The following is a 21,468-nucleotide window of genomic DNA, read 5'->3' on the forward strand; positions in this document are numbered from 1 at the left end:
AGGCCCTTCCAAGTGCAATGACGTTTGGTAATAATCGGATTATTCTGTCAGATGAAAACAAAGATTCAAAACATTTAAAGAATGATATAAATGAAGTCATCTTTTAAACATTAATCTGCTTGGCCTTTGCATATTTTATTGAGATGTAAATATGCCAGGGTTTACAAATGATTTCAACTCATCTTTCAAACAACCCTAGATTTGTGTATATGCATACATACATGCATATATATACCTATACGATTATATATAGTTATAAATCTGATTACTGTTACACCCATTTTACAGAGGAGATTGCGGCTTTGAGCCGCTCAATCATTTGCCCAAGGTCATGCAATATGCCAGGGGCAGAAGTGGAATTAACACCCAAATGGTTTCCATTCTGAGCCCAGATTCCCAGCGCCAGGCCCTCAGGCCTTCCGTTCTCCGGCACTTGACACACGTGCTTGACCTCCCCGTGGTTCAGGGAGCAGGTCCTGCCCTGGCCTTTAACCATGAAAAGGCCAAATGGAGCCAAAATGCCCCAGATGGCCCGGTGCTGCGAAGAGGAGCTGGGCTTGAAAGTCTGGCCTCCCCAGCCGGCGCCTCTCCCCTGGGCTCGTGGGGTGAGGGGCCGAGGCCTGGGCACCCTGCCCGGCCTCACCGGGGGTCCCACCCCAGCGGAGGCGAGTCTGAAGAACACGCCTTGTCCCCAGCGACCCGCCCAGAGCGTGGAGACGTGCTCCAGCTTTGCTTTTACTTGGAGGGTTAACCCTGGTAATAGGCATAACTGCTGGTTAACTAATCTTCCTCCTGGTGTGCTGCACTTTGGGGCGGCTCCTGCTTGGGGGTCGCGTGACCTGCAGGGGCGCCGGTGGGGACCAGACTCGGGCCCCCGGACCTTCCGACCCTCCTCGTTCTCGTTCTCTGGCTTGGCTTTCGTGAAGTGCTTAGTTTGAGGAAGCCTTTTGACCTTTCCCACCTACCTGTGTGTGACCTGTTCAGGTGTCACTAGGACACGTCACTCAGCCTCACTAACCCGCGAGGCTGCTGAGAAGAAGTCGATGCCCGGAGACCTCCCACCACGTGCTCGATGCACAGTGGCGGCCCGGAGGCCTGTGCACCGATTGCCTGCGGGAAGGTTAGCTGCTTGCACCCTCAGCTCAAAATACAGCACCACTCTGCTTTCACACTCTCTTTCTTGCTACATTACATATCGTATGGTGAGTTTTAGTAAACATATATTTTAAATGATATTTAGGCATAATTATTTTAAAATAAATGGCTGTCTACATTTCAGGTATCGGATTTGGTAATAATTTTGAATTATGACAGAGCAGTAGAAGCTTTTGCAAAAGGTGGTAACCTAACACTTGGAGGGAATTTGACTGTGGCAGTTGGGCCCTTGGGAAGGTGAGTACTCTGAAATCCCTTTTGAACAACTCTTGGATAGTAAAGGCTTTAAAACTATATTGTTTTTCATTAAGAGAAACGAATTAAAATGACAGAAATTTATGATTTACACGTGTCCCAGAGGGTTTGAGGCTGCTTACAAATAAGAAATAAACAAAACACAGCCATTGTGATAAAATGAGAAAATCTGAATCTAAAACACACAAAAAGAAATTAAATATTTCAGAAATGCAGGCTGTTGTATCTACCGGAATCAACATAAAATTTACCTTTAAGCTTTGAAGGAGCCAGGTCAAGTCAATTTTAATTAACTGAGAAAGGGCAGCGTTGATCAGGGAAAAAAAGGGGGTTTTTTTTCAAACTAAATTGTGAAAAATTGAAATGGAAGTGTTCTCCTTGAGTGATGTTTACAATACTTAAAGTGTATTTTCCTTCTCTATTAATCAATAACTATTCTTGAGTTAATTGAGCAATTAAATATTTTAAACCCAGACTGTTTATAGAAGTTACTCAGTAAAATCATTTAAAAAGGTTTCTAAGTTCCATGAAAATACTCACTGTAGAAAGAACCACAGTCTTTTACTCTTGAGGTATGTTTCCCTGTTTTAGGGAAGGAAGACAATATGGGAAAATATCAGCTGTGCGTGTGTTCTCCACGTGCATCACACTGTTCTACAGCCGTCTTACCTTCTATGTACTTGCCACGAACTGTCCGTCCTCTAGACCACTGTGAACACACCTAGCTTAGGCCAGCAGGAAGTAAAATATGTGAAAATGATTGAAGTTGGGGATGGGGTTGGTGGTGGGATGAATTGGGAGATTGGGATTGACATATATATACTAATATGTATAAAATAGATAACTAATAAGAACCTGCTGTATAAAAAATAAATAAATAAAATTAAATTAAAAAAAAAAGAAAGCCCTATGGACGTGACCTCATTAAATATTCAATAAACAATATTTCTTACCCCCCCCCCAAAAAAATGATTGAAGTAAGTGCAGAGCAAGATCCTTCTTTCGGGTTAGAAGTACAGTGCCAAACAGTCATCCTTAAGTGAAGGTGCTTACAGTTCTGTGATGCAAAGCCTTCCGTTTCGCAGGAATTTAGAAGGAGACGTCTCCCTAAGAAGCTCAGCTGCTGTCTTTACTTACTGCAAGTCAAGAGGCCTCTTCGCTGGCATATCTTTAGAAGGTAGCTGTTTGATTGAGAGGAAAGAAACTAACCGAAAGTAAGTGCAAGGCAAATGATTTTAATTGATTTGAAAAACGTGCGATGGGAAAATAATACTTTGTAGATTCATGTCGTTCTTAAGAGTGTACAGAGTACCTCTGTACAGGCAAGTGTTGTGTCGGCACCATTTTTCCAACAACATTTGCTCACTTTGTGTCTCTGCATCACATTTCGGTAATTCCTGCAATATTGCAAACTTTTTCATTATTACTACATTGGCTATGGTGATCTGTGATCAGTGATCTTTGATGTTACTATGGTTATTGTTTGGGGCACCAGAAACTGCACCCCTATAGGATGGAGAACTTAATCAGTAACTGTGTGTATTCTGATGGCTCCTCAGACTGGCTGTTTCCACTCACCACCACCCCCTGCCCCCAAGTTTCTGTCCCTCTCCTCAGGCCTCCCTATTCCCTTAGACACAACAATATTGAAATTAATAACCCTACAAAGACCTCCAAGTGTTCAAGTGAAAAGAAGAGTTGCACGTCTCTTACTTTAAATCAAGAGCTAGAAATGACTGAGCTTAGTGAGGAAGGCATGTCAAAGCCAAGATGGGCCGAAAGCTAGGTCTCTTGTGCCAAACAGTTAGCCAAGCTGTGATTGCAAAGGAAAAGCTCTTGAAGGACATTACAAGTGCTCCTCCAGTGAACACACAAATGATAAGAAGGCGAAACAGCCTTACTACTGATACGGAGAACGTTTTAGTGGTTTGGACTGAAGATCAAACCAGCCACAACATTGCCTTCAGCCAAAGCCTCATCCAGAGCAAGGCCCTAATTCTTTTTAATTCTGTTCAGGCTGAGAGAGCTGAGGAAGCTGCAGAAAAAAAGCGTGAAGCCAGCCGAGGTTGGTTCATGAGGCTGAAGGGAAGCAGCCGTCTCTATAACGTCAAAGTGCAGGGTTCCTCATGAGAGGTTTCCTATTGTTAGGCTCAGCCTTTGTCTTTCTTCCATAAGATAGAGACCAATTTTGATTGAAAAAACACAAGATTTGGAAGTACCCTAACAGGCGACGAGGAGCTTCCACTTTAAACTGGCATCTGGCTGATTTTTCCCAAAACTGCTCTTCTGTATTTCCACGAAAATATGTCTAATTGCCCAGAAAAAGATAAAAAGCTAAGACTGAGAGGACTAATTTTAGAACCTGGCAGGAATCCCACTAATAGTGACCCTGACAGGGCTGCCCCTGCTGGTGGTGGACACACGTCTGCCGTTTACAGCAGACTTGAGAGAAGTTGGGTACCAAGTCTGCAGTGCCCGTTTACCCAGAATCCCAGAGCACATGCAGAAACGTTCAGTGCAGACCTCAACAACCAGAAGATAGGAGGAATGGGGGGGAAAGTAAGGTTCGCAGAACTCTCCATCTTGTAAAGTCAAGAGAAATGTTTTTACTTCTGGTTTTATAAATTTGAGAAATTTAAGTTAAGAATGCTTTTAGAAATTTGTGATTCTAGGCCTTTGGAAGATTTTCCAACTAAAGTTCACCTAAATCCTGGATAAACTAAAACAAGTATACTTCTTAATCAGTTGCAGGGCTTCTAAACGTGTCAGGCAAATCCTTACATAATTTTGATACAAATAAACATTTTAAGGAAACTATATGTTAGCACCATTTTTATAAGAAACTTAAAAAGTAAAAACCTATAAAGATGTATACGTATGTGATTGTAATTATATGTGTATAAGTGTTTATATGAATATTTATGTGTTTATTATATGCATTTGTATATAACTGTTCTATATATGTTTTTATGTATAAGTGTTTGTATGTATATATGATTTGCTTTTATATTATTGGGAAAAGGATATAAATATCAGACCATTTATGGTGATTGCCTCTAGAGGTGAGCTTGGAGAGGTGAATTTAGAGGCTTTAACATGGGTTATGGCTTGTAGTTAGTGTTTGAAAAGTAGTATATATGAAGTGCTATATGTGAGTAAATCATACACACATACACAGGCGTGTGTCCTACATTTAACTCTAGAAAAGATCTCTGTCTGCAAAAGAAATGTTCTTAATATATTTCTTATTAGATTTTATTGTCAAGACATTCGAGCTTATGACATTTTATTTGGAGATATACCACGGCCTGCTGAAGCAGAAGATCTTTATGAAATTCTTGATTCTTTTACTGAAAAGTATGAAAATGAAGGACAACGAATCAATGCAAGAAAAGCAGCACGGGAGCAGAAGAAGGTTTCTGTAATGCTTGGTTTTTATATTTTTCTTAGTAGCCACAGAAAATGTCTTTATATAGAACATTCTATCCTTGATACCAGGTTTCTAATAACCTACTACGCTTCCCTTGTCATTTCATTAACATAAAGTTCTTGTGAAAATGTCATAAAACCTTGACAGTCATCTATGCAAATTTCAGGAAGAAACATGGTTTTCCATGATTGCATTTCTGCAAGGATAGAACTTTATAATATTAATTAATAATACTAATAACTGCCGCTAGCCCGGGGCCTTGACGTGCAGAGGGTTTTGTGCGCCTCGTTCTTCGAGTTCCGCACCTTTCGGAGCTGCGTGGCCCTTTCCATCCGGGTCCATCGCTCAGCACCTCGCTTTGCTCCACCTGCGCGGTGTCAGAGGTACCGGGATGAGGGAAGCTTCCGGTTATAGAAGCGCGCCCCCTGCCGTCACCCGCATGTTGTCCAGTTCAACCAGATGTGGCCCATAGCAGTACATGTGCTCTGTTAATGAGTGCACAGGATAACGTTTGCGTGTACACCCACTGGGGGGAGCGGGGGGAAAGCCTTATGTGGTCCTAAGTAAAAACAGAGTTTTAAAATCACGTGCATTTTTTGTTGTTGTTGTTGTTCCTCCCAGGCTAAAGAATTGCCTTCAAAACCATTGTCAAGACCACAGCAATCGTCTGCACAAGTACAGCTGAATTCTGGCTCTCAAAGTAAATATTTGTGTTGCAATTCAAATATATTTATAATTAAGTAATCGTGAAATATTATTAAGAAATCAAGCTACATTTAATGATAGATCTAAAGTCATTACTTTGCATCAAATAGAAGAACTAATGAGTATTAAAGAGAGAAAAACAAATGCTCGGCCTCTTCTAAACATACAAGGCAAATTCTCATTCCTGTAATTTGTGAAAACGTCTATTCTCATTCAGAAAATACTTTTTCCAATTGACAAAGTGATTTATCTATAAAGTTTTTCTTTTTTTGTCATTTCTTCCAAGGACTATTATCCTGCTAATTTGAAATGGAAACAAAATAAGCCTATTTTTCTCATATACACATAGATTTATATTTCTGAATATTAATTTGACCATACATTCTTGGGAGCTCAGGGTTTCATAAGGTGGTTTTAAAAATAGGATAAATTCATAAAGCACCAGGTTTTTGGCCTTTACACCTCTTTCCATCACTCATTTTTATGACAGTCACTCTTGGAATTCTGCTTTTCATGTATAGAGGTTACCAGTAAATAGCAATATATTAAAGTAGGCAATGTTTCATGTAATAATTAACTGTTCTGCAAGTGGCTTTGGGCTGTGGCTTTTGAGAGCACAGTGATGAATCTAACTTATCTCCTGCCTTTAAGGAACTTTCCTTCTAGGAGCAGAGATATTACAGGTGGAAAAGTAACTGCAGTTACTGGAAGGAAGTACAGTTGACCCTTGAATAATGCACAGGTTAGGGACACCAACCCCTCATGCAGTCAAAAATCCATATATAACTTTTGACTCCCCCAAATAGCCCATTGCTGACTGAAAGCCTACTGATAACATAAACAGTTTATTAACACGTATTTGGTATGTTATATGTGTTACATACTATATTCTTGTATAGAGTAAGCTAGACAAAATATTATTAAGAAAATCATAAGGAAAAGAAAATACATTGATTGTACTGTACTGTATATATTTATACCATAAGTTTACATTGTTTCCAAGATGAATTGTCTGTCAGTATGTACATCAGTATTGTCTTATATGATACAAAAAACTGTAAATGTTTTATGTATTACTAACACTAGACATAAAAATGAAAAGATAATGGAAAAAGAAATTCGTATTTACAGGTATAATAATTCATGCATTGATGAAAAAGAAGCAGCAATATGACTGCTTCACGGTAGCCTAGCCTATACACTAATGAATGAAAAGTTATGAAATTTTTATGGCACACAGTATTACAGCCATATTGATAATACAGTATTAGAAACATTGTTACATTTTTTAAAAACCACTTACATGCGATGAAGTCTGATAGTTTCTCCAATTATGAGAGAGGGAGAGAGGGGCATACGGTACAGCAATGTAATTCTTTGAAAGTCAAGTTATAAAACAGTAAGAAAACTAACACATTATTAACTTTGTATTAAATATGACTCACCTTATGCCTATGTGAGGATAGGCTATCCGCTTCTGTACAAGTCTTGCCCATGAGTTCCACACGATGAACACTTAGGCGATGATGGTGATAACACAAAGACGTCCCATACAATGATTAGATTTTCACATGAGGACATTCACACATACACCACAGAAAAGTTTATTAACTGAACAGCATGATGATTATTTACTATTCATGAAGTGGAGGTGGATCATCGTAAAGGTCTTCATCCTCCTCGTCCTCACGTTGAGCAGGCTGAGGAGGAGGAGGAGGAGGTTGGCCTCAGGGGTGGCAGAGGTGGGGGAGGGGCGGGGGAGGGGGAAGCAGGGGAGGCAGGCACACTCAGTGTAACTCGATGGAAATGCATCGTAATTTCTGTCTGACATTTTTGCTTTTTCATTTCTCTAAAAATGTGTCTATAGGATCCCAGTCCTCCTTCCACTGTTTGCTTTAGTTTCAGTGCCCGTATCGTACAAGTTAAAAGCAGTCTTGAATAATCAGAACCCTCTTCCGGATTGTCTGATGTCAGTTTGTTTGTGGCACTGCTTCTACATCTTCTTCCTCATCATCTGGCACTGGTTCAGAAGCTCTCATCTCCATCTAGTATCTTTTGTTAATTCCTCCGGTGTGGTGTCTATTAGCTTTTGAAATTCTCCAAGACCCGTATCTTGAAACCCTTCACAGCAACCCCCCGCCCCCATCTATTTTGCCATATCTACAATCTATTTCATGATTTCCTCGATTGGCTCTGTTGTAAATCCTCTGAAGTCATGCACGACATCTGGAACAGTTTTCTCCAGCAGGAGTTTGTTGTTTCAGGCTTGATGGCTGTCATGACTTTTCCTATAAGAAATAGCATCTTCAGTGGCGTAAGCCTTCCAGACTTTCCTAATGTTCTCTCTATAGGCGTTTTCTTCCGTAGCATCAACAGTTCTTTCCGTAGAGTACCATGTGCGATGAGAGCCTTTAAAGGTCTTGATGATCCCCTGATCTAGAGGCTGGAAACAGAGACGTTGTGTTTGAGGCCAAGTACACAACTTGGTGGTCTACTCATGGAGTTGAACTCACGGGGTTCTGGGGGGCCAGGGGCATTGTCCAATATCAAAAGAACTTTAAAAGGCAGTCCCTTACTGGCAAGGTACTTCCTGATTTCAGGGACCAATCCAGAAAAAGTGTTCTCATGATCCAGGCCTTCTTTTTGTACAACCAAAAGATGGGCAGCTTGCGTTTATCTTTTCCCTTCTAGGCTTGGAGTTTAGCAGTTCTATAGATGAGGGCAGTCCTGATCATAAACTCCACTGCCTCTGCACAAAAGAGCAGAGTTGCTGTATCCCTTCCTGCCTTAAATCGTGATGCTCACTTCTCTTCCTTACTAATAAATGTCCTTGGTTGCATTTTTCTTTCTCAGAATAGGGTAGTTTCATCTGCATTAAAAACCTGTTCAGGCAGATGTCCTACCTCCTCAATGATTTTCTTAATGGCATCTGGGAACTTGTCTGCTGCCTCTTGGTCAGCAGAAGATGCTTCTCCTGTTGTCTTGACAGTATTTAAGCAGATAATTTACTAAAATTATCAAGCCAGCCTTTGCTGGTATTTAATTCTCCAGCTTTAGATCCTTCACCTTCTTTTTGCTTTAAGCTGTCATATAATGACTTTGCTTTTTCTCGAATCATATTAGAGTCAATAGCAATCCTGCACCCACATTAAAAACTGTATTTTTAATACAAGATAAATAGGTATTTCACAAAAGATGCAAGATTTATGTGCCTGTCCGTGTAGCTACAGCAACAGCTTCATGAATTTCCTTTTCTTTCTTTTTAATTTTTTTTTTTGATGTGGACCATTTTTAAAGTCTTTATTGAATTTGTTACAATATTGCTTCTGCTTTATGTTTTGGTTTTTTGGCCACGAGGCATGTGGGATCTTAACTCCCCAACCAGGGATCCAACCTGCAACCCCTGCATTGGAAGGTGAAGTCTTAACCACTGGATTGCCAGGGAAGTCCCTCCTTTTCAAATTTTACAACGGTTCTTACCCTGAATTTATTTATGTTGGAATAGTGGGGAGCTGCAGCTGCAGACCTCGATTTACAGTGTACATCAAGCAGTTCAGCTTTTGCTTGTAATGACTTTTCTCTGCTTCTTGGAAGCACTTCCAGGACCACTAGTGGCACTTTGTATGGGTCCCATGGTGTTATTCAAGGTTTACGGTATCATACTAAATACAATGAAAAATACACCAGAACCATGAAAGCGGACTTATTACAGTGACACACAGTTTACTGGAGAGATTGCTCCTCGTGTGGGGATGATTACGTGTGACCCTCGGCTCACCTTGGCGCTACAGCAACAGGAGGTGGCTACAAAACTATTGCAGTAGTGCAGTACGTACATTTGTGCACTTACGATTTAATACTGCAGCTTTACATTTGTTTACATGTCTCTCCACTGCAAATAGTGCCATGTAGGGTCTATAAGTGTGTGTGTGCATACGTTTTGATAAATTTTAACTTTTAGTAAAAGATTTGGGTATATTTTATGGTAGCACATGATAAAATAGACTAGTATCTACATAAATTCCATGCATTCATGACACACCTAACATTTTCTTAATTCTTTTGATATTTCTGGTTTGTGCATTTCATCTGTGAGTTTTTTCAAATTGTGATAAATCTCAGACAAATTTTCCAGTGTATTTATCGGAAAAAACCCACGCATAAGAGGACCCACGCAGTCCAAGCCCATGTTATTCAAGGGTCAACAGTACATGATAAGTTCTGGGAGGAGGACCGGAAGTGTCAAAGTGCTGCCGAGGGCATGAAGCCTATTCTGCCCCTCCCCCTCCGTGTTCTGTATCCATTTGCCCAGTTTTCATGCCCAGGTGAGAACTGGGCCTGAAACATGACTCATGGCCCTTATATTGATTCCTGGCTGTGCCTTTAGCTTAAATTCACCCCTTCCAGGAAGATCCTCAGGAACTAGACCTATTCTTCTTTATTACCCACCCCCTCGCCCTAACAACTTACTCTGTATCCCATTCTCTTGGGATGCTGCTTTCTTCTTCCAAATGGGATAGTCTATTTTTCTTTCATGTTGTGGTGATTAATTTGTTTACGCTCTTATTTTCAGTAGCAAGATGTGAGCACTGAATCTATTTTTATTCATATTTTAGATCTGAGTGATTACATAAAATTTGACCCATGTGTATACTTTAAAATACATAGTGTTTCTAAAATTTCCTTGCTAAGAGAATAGGTATCTGTATCATGCTTACATAAAAATCCTGTTAGTCCTCAATATCAATTCCTTGTCAGTGTAGATTAAGAAGCTACTTACCTTATATCAAGAAACTCCTCTCACCTAACAATGGAAAAATCTTGGAAGATTTGTTTCTCTTGCATATTCTTCCTGAGCATGTATTTTAAAATCTCACCATCATCTTTGGTCACTGGATCCCCTACCCTAGCCAGCCTTGGCTTGTCTGTTTCCCACAGTGATCTCGTGTCTTCTGATCTGTCCATCTGTGTCGGCAGGGGCTGCTCTCCCTACTTTTTGCAGTGTCCTTGCCAGCCCACCTTCTTGCCTGTGCACGTTTCTGCAAACTCAACTCTATTGACCATATGTCCTTGTGAACACTCTCCTTCTCCCTTGACGTTTTCAGCTTCATTATTTGTTACTCGATTCCTATTTTGTTCACGTGTGCATCACCTTTTCTCACGCAGCGGATCATTCCCAGTTGCGAACACCCATTTTTTATTCAATAAAAGGAAAATTATAAACTGGTATCTATTTTCAACCTTTTATTTTAAACCTGACCTATTCCTAAGTTCTTTATTAAAAAAAAATCTTAATTTTTAATTTTTTATATATCCTCACATATATTTTTATATAAGTACATACGTGGTTCATAAATATGGTTTTTGAAAGCATTTTTTTTCTTTTTCTTTTAGGAGTCATTCCCTTTTTCCCATTTCTCCTCTGTCTTAACTTGCACGGCACCCTTTTCCATACTCATCCCAGCACACCCATGTGAACAACAGGAGTGATATTTTTCTCCGTGTTTCTATACTCCTACACGTGGGCACGTGTGCAAACACGTAGATACGCATGGGCAGAATATTTTGCTGTTGTCTCACAAAAATGCTGTCGTATTATTTATGCTTTACTGTAGCTTGTTTGTTTGTGGGTTTTCTTTGTTCCTTTTGCTCAACAGCACCTCATGGAAATCCCTGAATCAACTGATACAACTCTAATTAATTCTTTTTAAAGGCTATTTAATATTCCATCGTGTAGATGTACATATTTTATTCAGCCACTCTCCTACTGATAGATATTAACTTTCAGTTTTTTTCCCATGCCGAGCAATGCCACAATTAATATCTTTTAAAGTTAAGTTGTCTACAACATTGGCACTTTTTAAAAGATAATTACCAGGAAAGGACATGACAGGTCAAAGGATACATTTTTAAATTTTTAACAGATTTGGTAGATTGCTTTTTAAAAGTTTTTACTACTGCAGAGTCTCATTAGCCATTCCCCACCATATACACTCCCCACCATATACACTTCCATCATATACCTACACTCTCTACTATGTACACACCCCACCATATACACTTCCCACCATATACACGCCCCACCATATACACTTCCCACCATATACACGCCCCACCATATACACTCCCCACCATATACACTTCCCACCATATACACTCCCCACCATATACACTCCCCACCATATACACTCCCCACCATGTGCACCCCCATCATATACCTACACTCCCTACTATGTACACACCCCACCATATACACTTCCCACCATATACACTCCCCACCATGTGCACCCCCATCATATACCTACACTCCCTACTATGTACACACCCCACCATATACAATTCCCACCATATACACTCCCCACCATATACACTCCCCCCATATACACTCCTCACCATATACACTCCCCACCATATACACTCCCCACCATGTGCACCCCCATCATATACCTACACTCCCTACTATGTACACACCCCACCATATACACTCCCCACCATATACACTCCCCACCATATACACTCCCCACCATGTGCACCCCCATCATATACCTATACTCCCTACTATGCACACGCCCCACCGTAACATTCCTCACCATATTCATTCCTCATCACTGCTAGTGTTGGAGTGTCTTGAAGTGTTTACGAGTCTGAGGGTTGGTTATATCTCCTTGTTAATTGGATTGTTTTTGTCCCTATTAGTGATTTAAATATTTTTTCATACTATTGCTGGTATTTGGAATTTACTCTTGTCTGAAAAGTCTCCTTATTTCATTGGTTAATTTTTTGCTATTGGAATATTTGTTGCATTTTCAACTTGTAGGAGTGCTTTGTATATTAAGGACTTTGTCATTTGGATGACAGTTTTTTTTTCTACATGTATCATTTGTCTGTTGATCTTATTTCTCATGTATTTTACTATATGAAAGTTTTAATTTTTATGTAAAAATATATCTGTCACCTATTTTCATAGGTTTTGTATTTTTTAGTCATGGTTAAGGTCTTCCCTCCTATACAAGATTGCATTCATGGTATCCTAAATTTTCTTGCAGTGTTTTATTCTTGCAATTACTAGATACTTACTCTTCATATACTTTAAGATCATTTTACCAATACTCCCCTCGACCCCCAATATGCAATTCTAGTTGAAGTAATATTATGTACTTACATGAATTCTGTGATTTTTTGATATTAATTCCAGTAACATTACATATATAAGCTAATAAATTTGGCATTTGTATGACAATCTTCCTGTTTTATGCTTTCCATTTGTTGAGATATTATTTTATGTCTTTCCTAAGATTTCATAGTTTCTGTGCCTTTCTTGTTAAATTTATTCCTAAATACTTTGTGATTTTGGTTTGCTGTGTTGAATGGAATGTACTTTCCCATTTATATTTCAGAGTGCTTATTTTAATAGTTGAGAAAGTCTTAATTTGCATATATTTTGTCTTATATATGGTCACCAACCCCAAATCTCTTGTTTATAGTCAGTTGTTAAAAATAGATTCTCTGATATTTGTACCCTCTTCCCCACCTTGCCAATGTTTATTTCTATATTTTTCTGTTCATAAACTTCTGAGGCCACTGGCCTTCAAAGTGGTGTACCTGTATCCTTAGGGGGAGCACAGAGACTGCGGAAGTGCACCTGGGCATAGGTAATTTAAGAGATACAGTTTACAGATGACCAGTTTCCACATGTGTTCTTTCTTAAAGCCAGTCCAAGTGAGAACATGACGTGCAGGCTACCCTCTCTGTGTTCTATCCTTTCACAGTAGTTTGTTTTCATACTTGAATAAGAAAAGCAAACCCCAAACCATCTTAATCATACTACAGTACATTGTCCCCAAAATGTAAGAACAATGATCCAGTTTGAAATATGGATGTTAATGTTGGTGTAGTTAGTTAAGTCTGATGAGCAGTAAATACTTTGTAGATTAGGTGATTTACATTTTTTTTTGTTTGTTTTTTTGCTTTCAACAAAGCTGAAGAGAGACCTAATGGCACTGTTATCTGAATTTATAATAAGAATAGTAATTAATATTATCATTATATATTATTTTTTAAATCACATAGCTACTTATCACCAAAATAAAAAATTATAATAGTAATAGTTTATTATTTCATAAGTAATATTTTATTATTGCTATTGTTTTGATGATAGATCACTATGCGATTTTTTTGGGTTTTTTTACCTCTATCTTAGAAGGCACATAAAAAATTCTGTTACATTCCTATAAAATATCTCTTTCTTTCCCTCTCTAGTTTTTATAACAACCAACTTTCTTAACACCTATATCTTTAAAAAAGAACACGGAAATACAATTTTATGTTGAAACTATGTCATTCCAGAAATACTAGTCATCCTGTGTATATGAACTAATTTTTAAAAGTCTTGTCCACTTATTGAGATTCATTTCAAATAACATTTTACTTTCCTGTTTAGTAAATTAACAAATTCATACTATATTTAAAGTTTTGATCAATGTGTGCTAATAATGATTATGATAACTCAATCTATAAGAAATTATTTAATAGATGATCGTGTTACATAAAATAAAATTTTAAAAGTAAATTTATGTACAAATTTTTGTTGTAGAAACTTACATAAAGTACAATATTAATACATTGCTAAAAAATCTTTGGGACAAATGAAATGAAAATATGATTTGAAGGTTAAAAATTAAAAACATCTTGTTGATTTTCTTTAATGAATGCTGATGGGTTCAGATCACTATCCTATTTAGATCCTTTTATCCAAAAAGGGAGTGATATGAATGTGAATTGATATTGAAATATGCTAAAAAGTACACCCTTAAGCTTACAGTTAACAATTTTAGGTATCAGTTTAAAAACATACAAGTGAATACTTGCTGTTTAAAAATTATTTTAGATGTTAAGCAAGCAAGAATGTCTGAAAATCACTGGCTTGGGGATTACAAATTTTCTTATTCAAGTATTTTCTGGAAAAAGAGGTGCCTGTGTTTTTCATGAATGTGTAATTGCAAGGCCATGAGTTGTAGTTTATGTGCGTCTGGTCATACGGATATCAGACATTTACCGTCTGCCTTACGTTTGGTCTATTTTCAGGTAGAAAATAGGAATACCTGAGGAATATTCAGGTATTCCTCTTGATTTAAAGATGATAAAATAATGGTATTTCTATCAGTTAGAGTGATTTAAAATATTTGCTTAACAGAACAAGCTTTGACATTCTTGGGTATTTTATATACTATATACTAATAAGTTTTCTAAATGTTCCCCCTCTTTTATTTATCTATTTACTTTTTTTCAGGTAACAGAAATGAATATAATCTCTATCCTGAAATTTCCAGCTACCGTGAGAGAGTTGGTAAGTAAAAATATCTCTTTTAAAAATGATTCATAACCATCTTATAATCACAAACTTCCTAATTAATCTAGCAGGTTGTGAAAATACCTGGGAAGTTGTTCAGCACCGCTTCTTTGATTTATGGGGTATCCACGTTATCCTGAGAAGCACTTCATTTAAAACACGCTCCACACGGTTAGAATGATTAAACTTGATAAGGTCAACAGACAGGCTGGACTTGCTTGGGGAAGGGGGCCCATCGGGACCTGAGGGATAAGGGACATTGGCTACAATTGAGCAGAGGCTGTGGTTCCCCCCCCCCCCAACCAATGTGGATCCCCCCCAAGAAGGCCTTGGCAAAGTGACTCTGGGAAGTAGGGTTCCTTTTCTCAGATTTCTCTAAAGTCTGTACCTGTAGACTAGATGCCTAATAAATATTAGAAATATCTCTTAAAAAGCAATGAGGGAAAATGTCAATAATAAGAAACAAAACCCTAACTGGGCTCTGGAGACAGAGGCTCTGACTTACAGCCAATACTCTCATTCACTGGCTGTGTGATCCAAACACAATGTTACTTCCCATGGTTGGGTGGTTGGTTGGGTTTTGCTTTTATATTTGAGAGTAGGACAAGTTAAGTGGTATAAACAGCATGTAATAAGTTAATATAAATATTAATTTATTTTAGTTCTTTCTGAAAGTATAAGAGATTTTGAAGAAGAAAATGTAAGGAAAGATTTAAAGTCTATTTAAAAAATAAATCTTACTTTACATTACTGTGTGAAACAGTTAAATTCTTACCAAGGACTTCCTTACACCTGGTCTATCAGCCTTGCAGGGAAAAGTCACGACCCACAGTCCTGAGGCTCAAGTTGAAAACCCATTTGAGCGGGACATCTGGCTCCCCACAGCCTGTCCCGTGCCCACAGACGAGCTGCAATTTTGCACGGGCATAACGATAATTCTCCAGATTGTACGTACTTTTGCTTTGCACCCTTTGGAAGCTCCAAACCACCTTGTCATCTGGCCTCTCGGTGAAACAAGCCTGGAGCGTCCACAGCCCTGTTTACTGGGGTTTTTTGTAACTGAAGGTCTGTACCTCCTCGGCCAGCCTCCATCATCCGCTTCTCACCCACCCTATGACTGTCAGTGACACTTTGGGCACAGTGGACAGCTCTCTATTGTGGGGCTGTCCTGTGCTGTGTGGGTTTTAGCAGCCCCCATGGACTAAGCCCACTAGATGCCAGTAGTACCCCCTCCCCAGGTGTGACAACCACAAATGCCCCAGACTTTGCCTTTTGAGAACCGCTGGTCTGGTGGCCTCGCCTGGGAGCCTCATCCGGCTCACTCGCCATTGACCCTCACACTCCTACAGAGGACGTGGTCGCCAAAGTTATAGACGCCACACGTAGCCTGGAGGGACGTGGGTGCTAGGATCAAGTCAGCCACCCAGCTCATCACTGCAGTAAATGTGAAACAAAACCAAAGCTGTGTTCTCTTATTTCTGGTTGCTTCTTGAAGGGGACCTTCCAAAGGCTGAGCTTCTTCTTCTGAGTCATGTCTTGGGCCAGATGTGTCGGCTGCATATGGGTTACATGACGCAGGCTCCGCTGAGAAGTAAAATAGCAGCATCCCGTGGACGCAGACCCGCTAATTATGAGCCTCAGAGCAGCTGCCAATCACCAAAGCTGATTGTAATCTGTTTCCTGTTAAGCGTAGCCCTGATTTGGGAGAGAAAAATAACCTCTATTTGAATTAAACTTGAATATTTTGATGAAAATGGTCAATTGCTTCAGAAATCCTCCAGATTTTTTTGAGTGCAGGAATATAAAACTTGAAGTCATATATTACTCAGAAGGAAGACGTCTGTGAACACTGGCTGCTGTAGTAACCCAGTGGGCTTTGCGTCCATGGTTTCCAGGGTGGTCTCCCTTCCTGGAAGAACATATCTCCTTGGCTCACCTTTTCTAATGAATTTTTTTGTGGGCATTAAACTTCTCCTTATGGAAATTATCACAAATATTTACAGTAAAGAGGAACTTTAAGTCATTTTGAGCTTATTGAAGAACAAGCTAGCAGCAGGGCATGGCACTGAGCGGCCTGTGAACGGGGGTCCCTCCTGGGAGCACCTGCCCTTACTCGGGCCCGGCTCACTCCTTTGTTTTCATGTGAATGAACTTTCCCAACAACCCCTCAACTCCCGACTCTCCTACACTCCTCCCAGGAGGTAGAGGGATTTGCCTGACTGGTGAGTTGGGTGAGGAACGTGGCACACCTCTGTCTGCCTGCCTGAGCCATATTCTTCACTAGCGCTACCGGCCATGACACCTCCCTCTCTGCCTCACCTCTGTTCGAAACTCGGGTGGGAAGAGGAACGCTGACTATTGGCCTCCTCAAACCCAGCAGCACTGCCTTGTCCTCTGCTGCAACTCAGACCCATCTGCTTTGCCCTTCTACCCATCTTTCCCATTATCTTATTTGGAAACCGCAATTCAGAGGCAATGGCAACCCCTGGTCGGGGGGCAGGGATTGAACCAAGTCTGTGATCCCCTCTGTCTTTTCTTTAGGTCATAATATCATTCTTCCTCTAATTTATTCATCATAAAATATATTTCTAAAACTGCTAAAAACAAATTCAGTTATCAGTGATTACCAGGGGTCATCAGCATCGGATATTCTTATTATTTGTACAGTCTGGATAACTCAGTGATACAGGAAAATATAATAGTTCTCCTTGAAAGTCTGCCTAACAAAAGCAAAATGCACTGATGAATCTAAGTTCAGTCTATTGAATGCAATTTAAGACTCATATGGTTGCTGAGGACCCTGGGGTATAATCTCAATAGTGATTAAGATTGCCTGGAGACAGACTTCCGAGATTCAAATCTCACCCCCTTGGGCAAATCACTTAACATCTGCAAGTCTCAGGTTCATATTCTGTGAAGTGGGGATGCGGGAGCTGCCTCCTAGGGAGTGAGCAACAAGGGTGCTCATGACAGTGCCCGGCTCAAGGAACAGGAGCTGCTCTGATTATAGCCACACTGAATGACACCTGTTATCATGGTGATCCCCATTCCTGTGCATCTTTGATTTTGTAATTAGTGCTACAGATGTGTACATGTGTGGCAGCTAAGATGGCTGTGGCTTCCAGAACATTCCCTGATATTCACAAGCACTCTTTTTTTACGTGCTTCTTTCTATTATCCGAAATGTCTGGGAGACAAGAGGTGGAGGAGGAGTTACTCAAGGGTTTTCATTAATTAATATAGGAAAATAGTTTTAAGAATGATTTTTTTCTTTAACATTAACTTACATTCTTCTGATCTAATCACAATGAGGCATGGCATTTCTGCACGTCCCATCTCAATGTAGTATTATAGCTACTTTTCAAAGTACATAGTAATGACTGTTCATTCATATGTGTTAGTAGTCATTTAGCTGGTTTTGATTTTATCCAGACTATATCAAAATTTTATTCTTTTAATGACATACTTTTAATCTCATTTCTTAAAGTTAACAGGTTAAAAGTAAATACAGTATAAAATATAAAAATATACAGAACTTTTCTGTTTTATAGAAAAAAACTGTACCAGTAATATCGCTAATATAATTAATTATATTAGTTATTATTAAAGTTATTTCTTTAGGAGAACTCAACTACATGGCTCATGCTTTATTGAAAGAACTGTAGCACCATCTTGTGTGAGATACACATTCAGTGCTTCAGTAAATGTAGTTTAACTAGAGTGTTGACTATTTTCATTTCTTACTAATAGGCCAAGGTCACTTTATTTTTTCTTATTATAGTATTATAGGCTCAAATAAGTAACTGGATTTAGAATTTGGTTATTTATATTTTTAGTACAACTGTACTGAGATGCATTTAACAAGCATCTAATTGCACAAAATTATATGAAACATGGAAATACCAAATTCCATGTAGCTGGGTACCCAGAAAGTATCTGTTTCTTTAGATTTCTTATGATGCTATACAGTTTGTAATATTTAATGTCTTTTACTCATGTTACCCACTCAATTCTCAAGGTATTTTTTTCCCAATATGGGTTGAAGTTCTGATTAAATATATGTAGAGATGCTTCTTGATGTGCTAATTTGAATTTCATCTCTCTTTTGAGAGAAAGGATCAAGTAAGTACAGAAATGAAAACAGCCGTAAAAGGCTGGGGAAAAGAAGTGTCTACTGATGAAACAGCAAATGCATCCGAGCTGGAATCCTCATTATCAATGACCACAGAGCACGGTTTTTAAATTGGATCTTTTATGATACAATCAAGAGCATAAATATCAGCTTTTATCTAATAGCTATAATTCATTGAAGCTACCATGACTATTCTATTAAAATTGGAAAAACAATAATATTATCTTATAGTTTAGTCAAAATTTAAACAATTATAACCACAAATATTTGCCAAACACCTATTTAAGTACATAGCAATATGCAGTTTGACTTGTGTGGATTTAGGAAATGTTATTACCAAATATTTGCTCTTTACAAAGAAGAAAAGCGTAAGTTTAATAAAGTGATGAAAATCACACAGACCATGTGCTGTGAGTTCTGCTGGCCTCCGACATCAGAATACCAAGCCCTGAGTTGTTAATTTATATCTTACCTACACATACTTCCAGTTTTTCTCATAAAAATGTGAATAAATACTTTTTTCTTGTTTTAGGCAATTTGAACCAACCTATAGAAGTGACAGCACTATATTCTTTTGAAGGACAACAGCCAGGAGATTTGAATTTTCAAGCTGGAGACAGAATCACAGTTATAACAAAAACAGATTCACATTTTGATTGGTGGGAAGGAAACCTTCGAGGTCAAACTGGCATTTTTCCAGCCAACTATGTTACCATGAATTAAAGTTTATATTATTTTCTTCTTTGAGAATTACAAAAATATTATTACTATACTGGCAGGATTTACTATTCAGTTAAACAATGTTTAGTATAAGTTTAAAAACACTTCTGTTTATTCCATAAACTTTTATCCAGTATGTAAAAGATTTTGTTTATATATATATATAGAGAGAGAGAGAGAGTGTTACATATCTTTAAATACTTTCCACTGATTTTTATCACAGATACTATTTAATAGGTTAATATCCTCCAATTTATATGGTCATATTTCTTTTGTGTTCATTTTCAAACATCACTAAACATTTGATTTGGCTAGGTATATGATGACTTTATTTTATCTGGAGAATCTTAAGGATAGGGGCATGAATACCAATTTATATATTTGCAAAGTGACTAGAAAAGAATAAATCAGCTTAAATAGTGTATTAAGTAATACTTAGAGTTGTAGGTATTAACTAGAATATTAATCCTTAAAAATTATCTATAAGAAATACACTATGACAAAGAAATTCAACCACTATGCATTAAAAAAAGATGACATCTGTTAACTTTCCTTCTTTACGAGGTTATGCTTGTTCATTGGTAGCAGTAGAATAAAGTTATGTTGACATGGTTCCATTGTCCCTAAATAAATGTTTTTAAAATGCTAAGTTAATGTCTTGACTTTGTTTTTCTTATTTTCTTTTTGTAAAGTAACCAGAGGTCTGTGGTTGGTCTGGATGTTAAAACCCACCTCCATGACTATGCTACTAACCTCTTTTTTTCAGCTTTATTAATATATAATTGACAAAGTTGTAAAATATTTAAAGGGTACAACATGATGCTTTGAAATACATATGCATTGCAAAAGGATCCCCACTTAGTTAATTAACACATCCATCATCTCACATATTTACTTTTTTGTGGGTGTGAGAACACTTAAGTTCTACTCTCTTAGCAAATTTCAATTGTACAATGCAATATCATCAACCATAGTCACCATGCTGTACACTAGATCCCCAGAACATATTCCTCGTAGAAACTGGAAGTTTGTATTCTCTGACCAATATCTCTTAATTTCACCCACCTCCTGACCCCTGGTAACCACCAATCAACTCTCTGTTTCTAGGAGTTTGGCTTTTTTAGATTCCCATATGAGATCATACAGTATTTGTCTTTCTCTTACTGACTTATTTCACTTAGCATAATACTCTCATGTTCCATCCATATTGTCGCAAATTCCAGGATTTTCTGCTTTTATTTATATACACCACATTTTCTTTGTCCATTCATCTGTTGATGGACACTTAGGGTTTTCTACTTTATCAGTATATAATGACATTCTTTGTTCTTACGACAGTATTTGGCTTAAAGTCTATTTTTTCTGATATAAGTATGCATGCCATCTGCAAACAGAGATAACCTTACTTCTTCCTTTCCAATTTGTGTGCTTTTCATTTCTTTTTCTTGCCTAATTGCTCTGGCTAAGGCTTCCAGTACTATGCTGAATAGAAGTGGTGACAGTGGGCATCCTGATCTTGGAGGGAAAGTTTTCACATTTTCACCATTGAGTATGATGTTATCTGTGTGCTGGCCATATATGAGCATGTTGTTTAATATCCACATATTTGTGAATTTTCCAGTTTTCTTCTTATAGTAGATTTCTAGTTTCATATCACTGTGGTCAGAAAAGATGCTTGATGTGATTTCAATATTAAATTTATAAAGACCTGTTTTGTGCCTA

At 38.3% G+C, this 21,468-nt stretch overlaps 1 protein-coding gene across 1 annotated transcript in view; it reads left to right on the plus strand.

Annotated features, from left to right (window-relative positions):
- SH3YL1 (SH3 and SYLF domain containing 1) overlaps positions 1-20,395 on the plus strand; it is a 46,253-nt gene extending 25,858 nt beyond the window's left edge. The window contains 6 exon segments of the mRNA XM_036873550.1: positions 1,280-1,392; positions 2,496-2,624; positions 4,663-4,831; positions 5,462-5,540; positions 14,835-14,891; positions 19,559-20,395. Of these exon segments, the coding sequence (XP_036729445.1) occupies positions 1,280-1,392; positions 2,496-2,624; positions 4,663-4,831; positions 5,462-5,540; positions 14,835-14,891; positions 19,559-19,749 (738 nt within the window). The 3' untranslated portion in view covers positions 19,750-20,395.
- The last annotated feature ends 1,073 nt before the right edge of the window (positions 20,396-21,468 follow it).

This window comes from Balaenoptera musculus, chromosome 13 (assembly GCF_009873245.2).
Source record: "Balaenoptera musculus isolate JJ_BM4_2016_0621 chromosome 13, mBalMus1.pri.v3, whole genome shotgun sequence".
Taxonomy (NCBI): domain Eukaryota; kingdom Metazoa; phylum Chordata; class Mammalia; order Artiodactyla; family Balaenopteridae; genus Balaenoptera; species Balaenoptera musculus.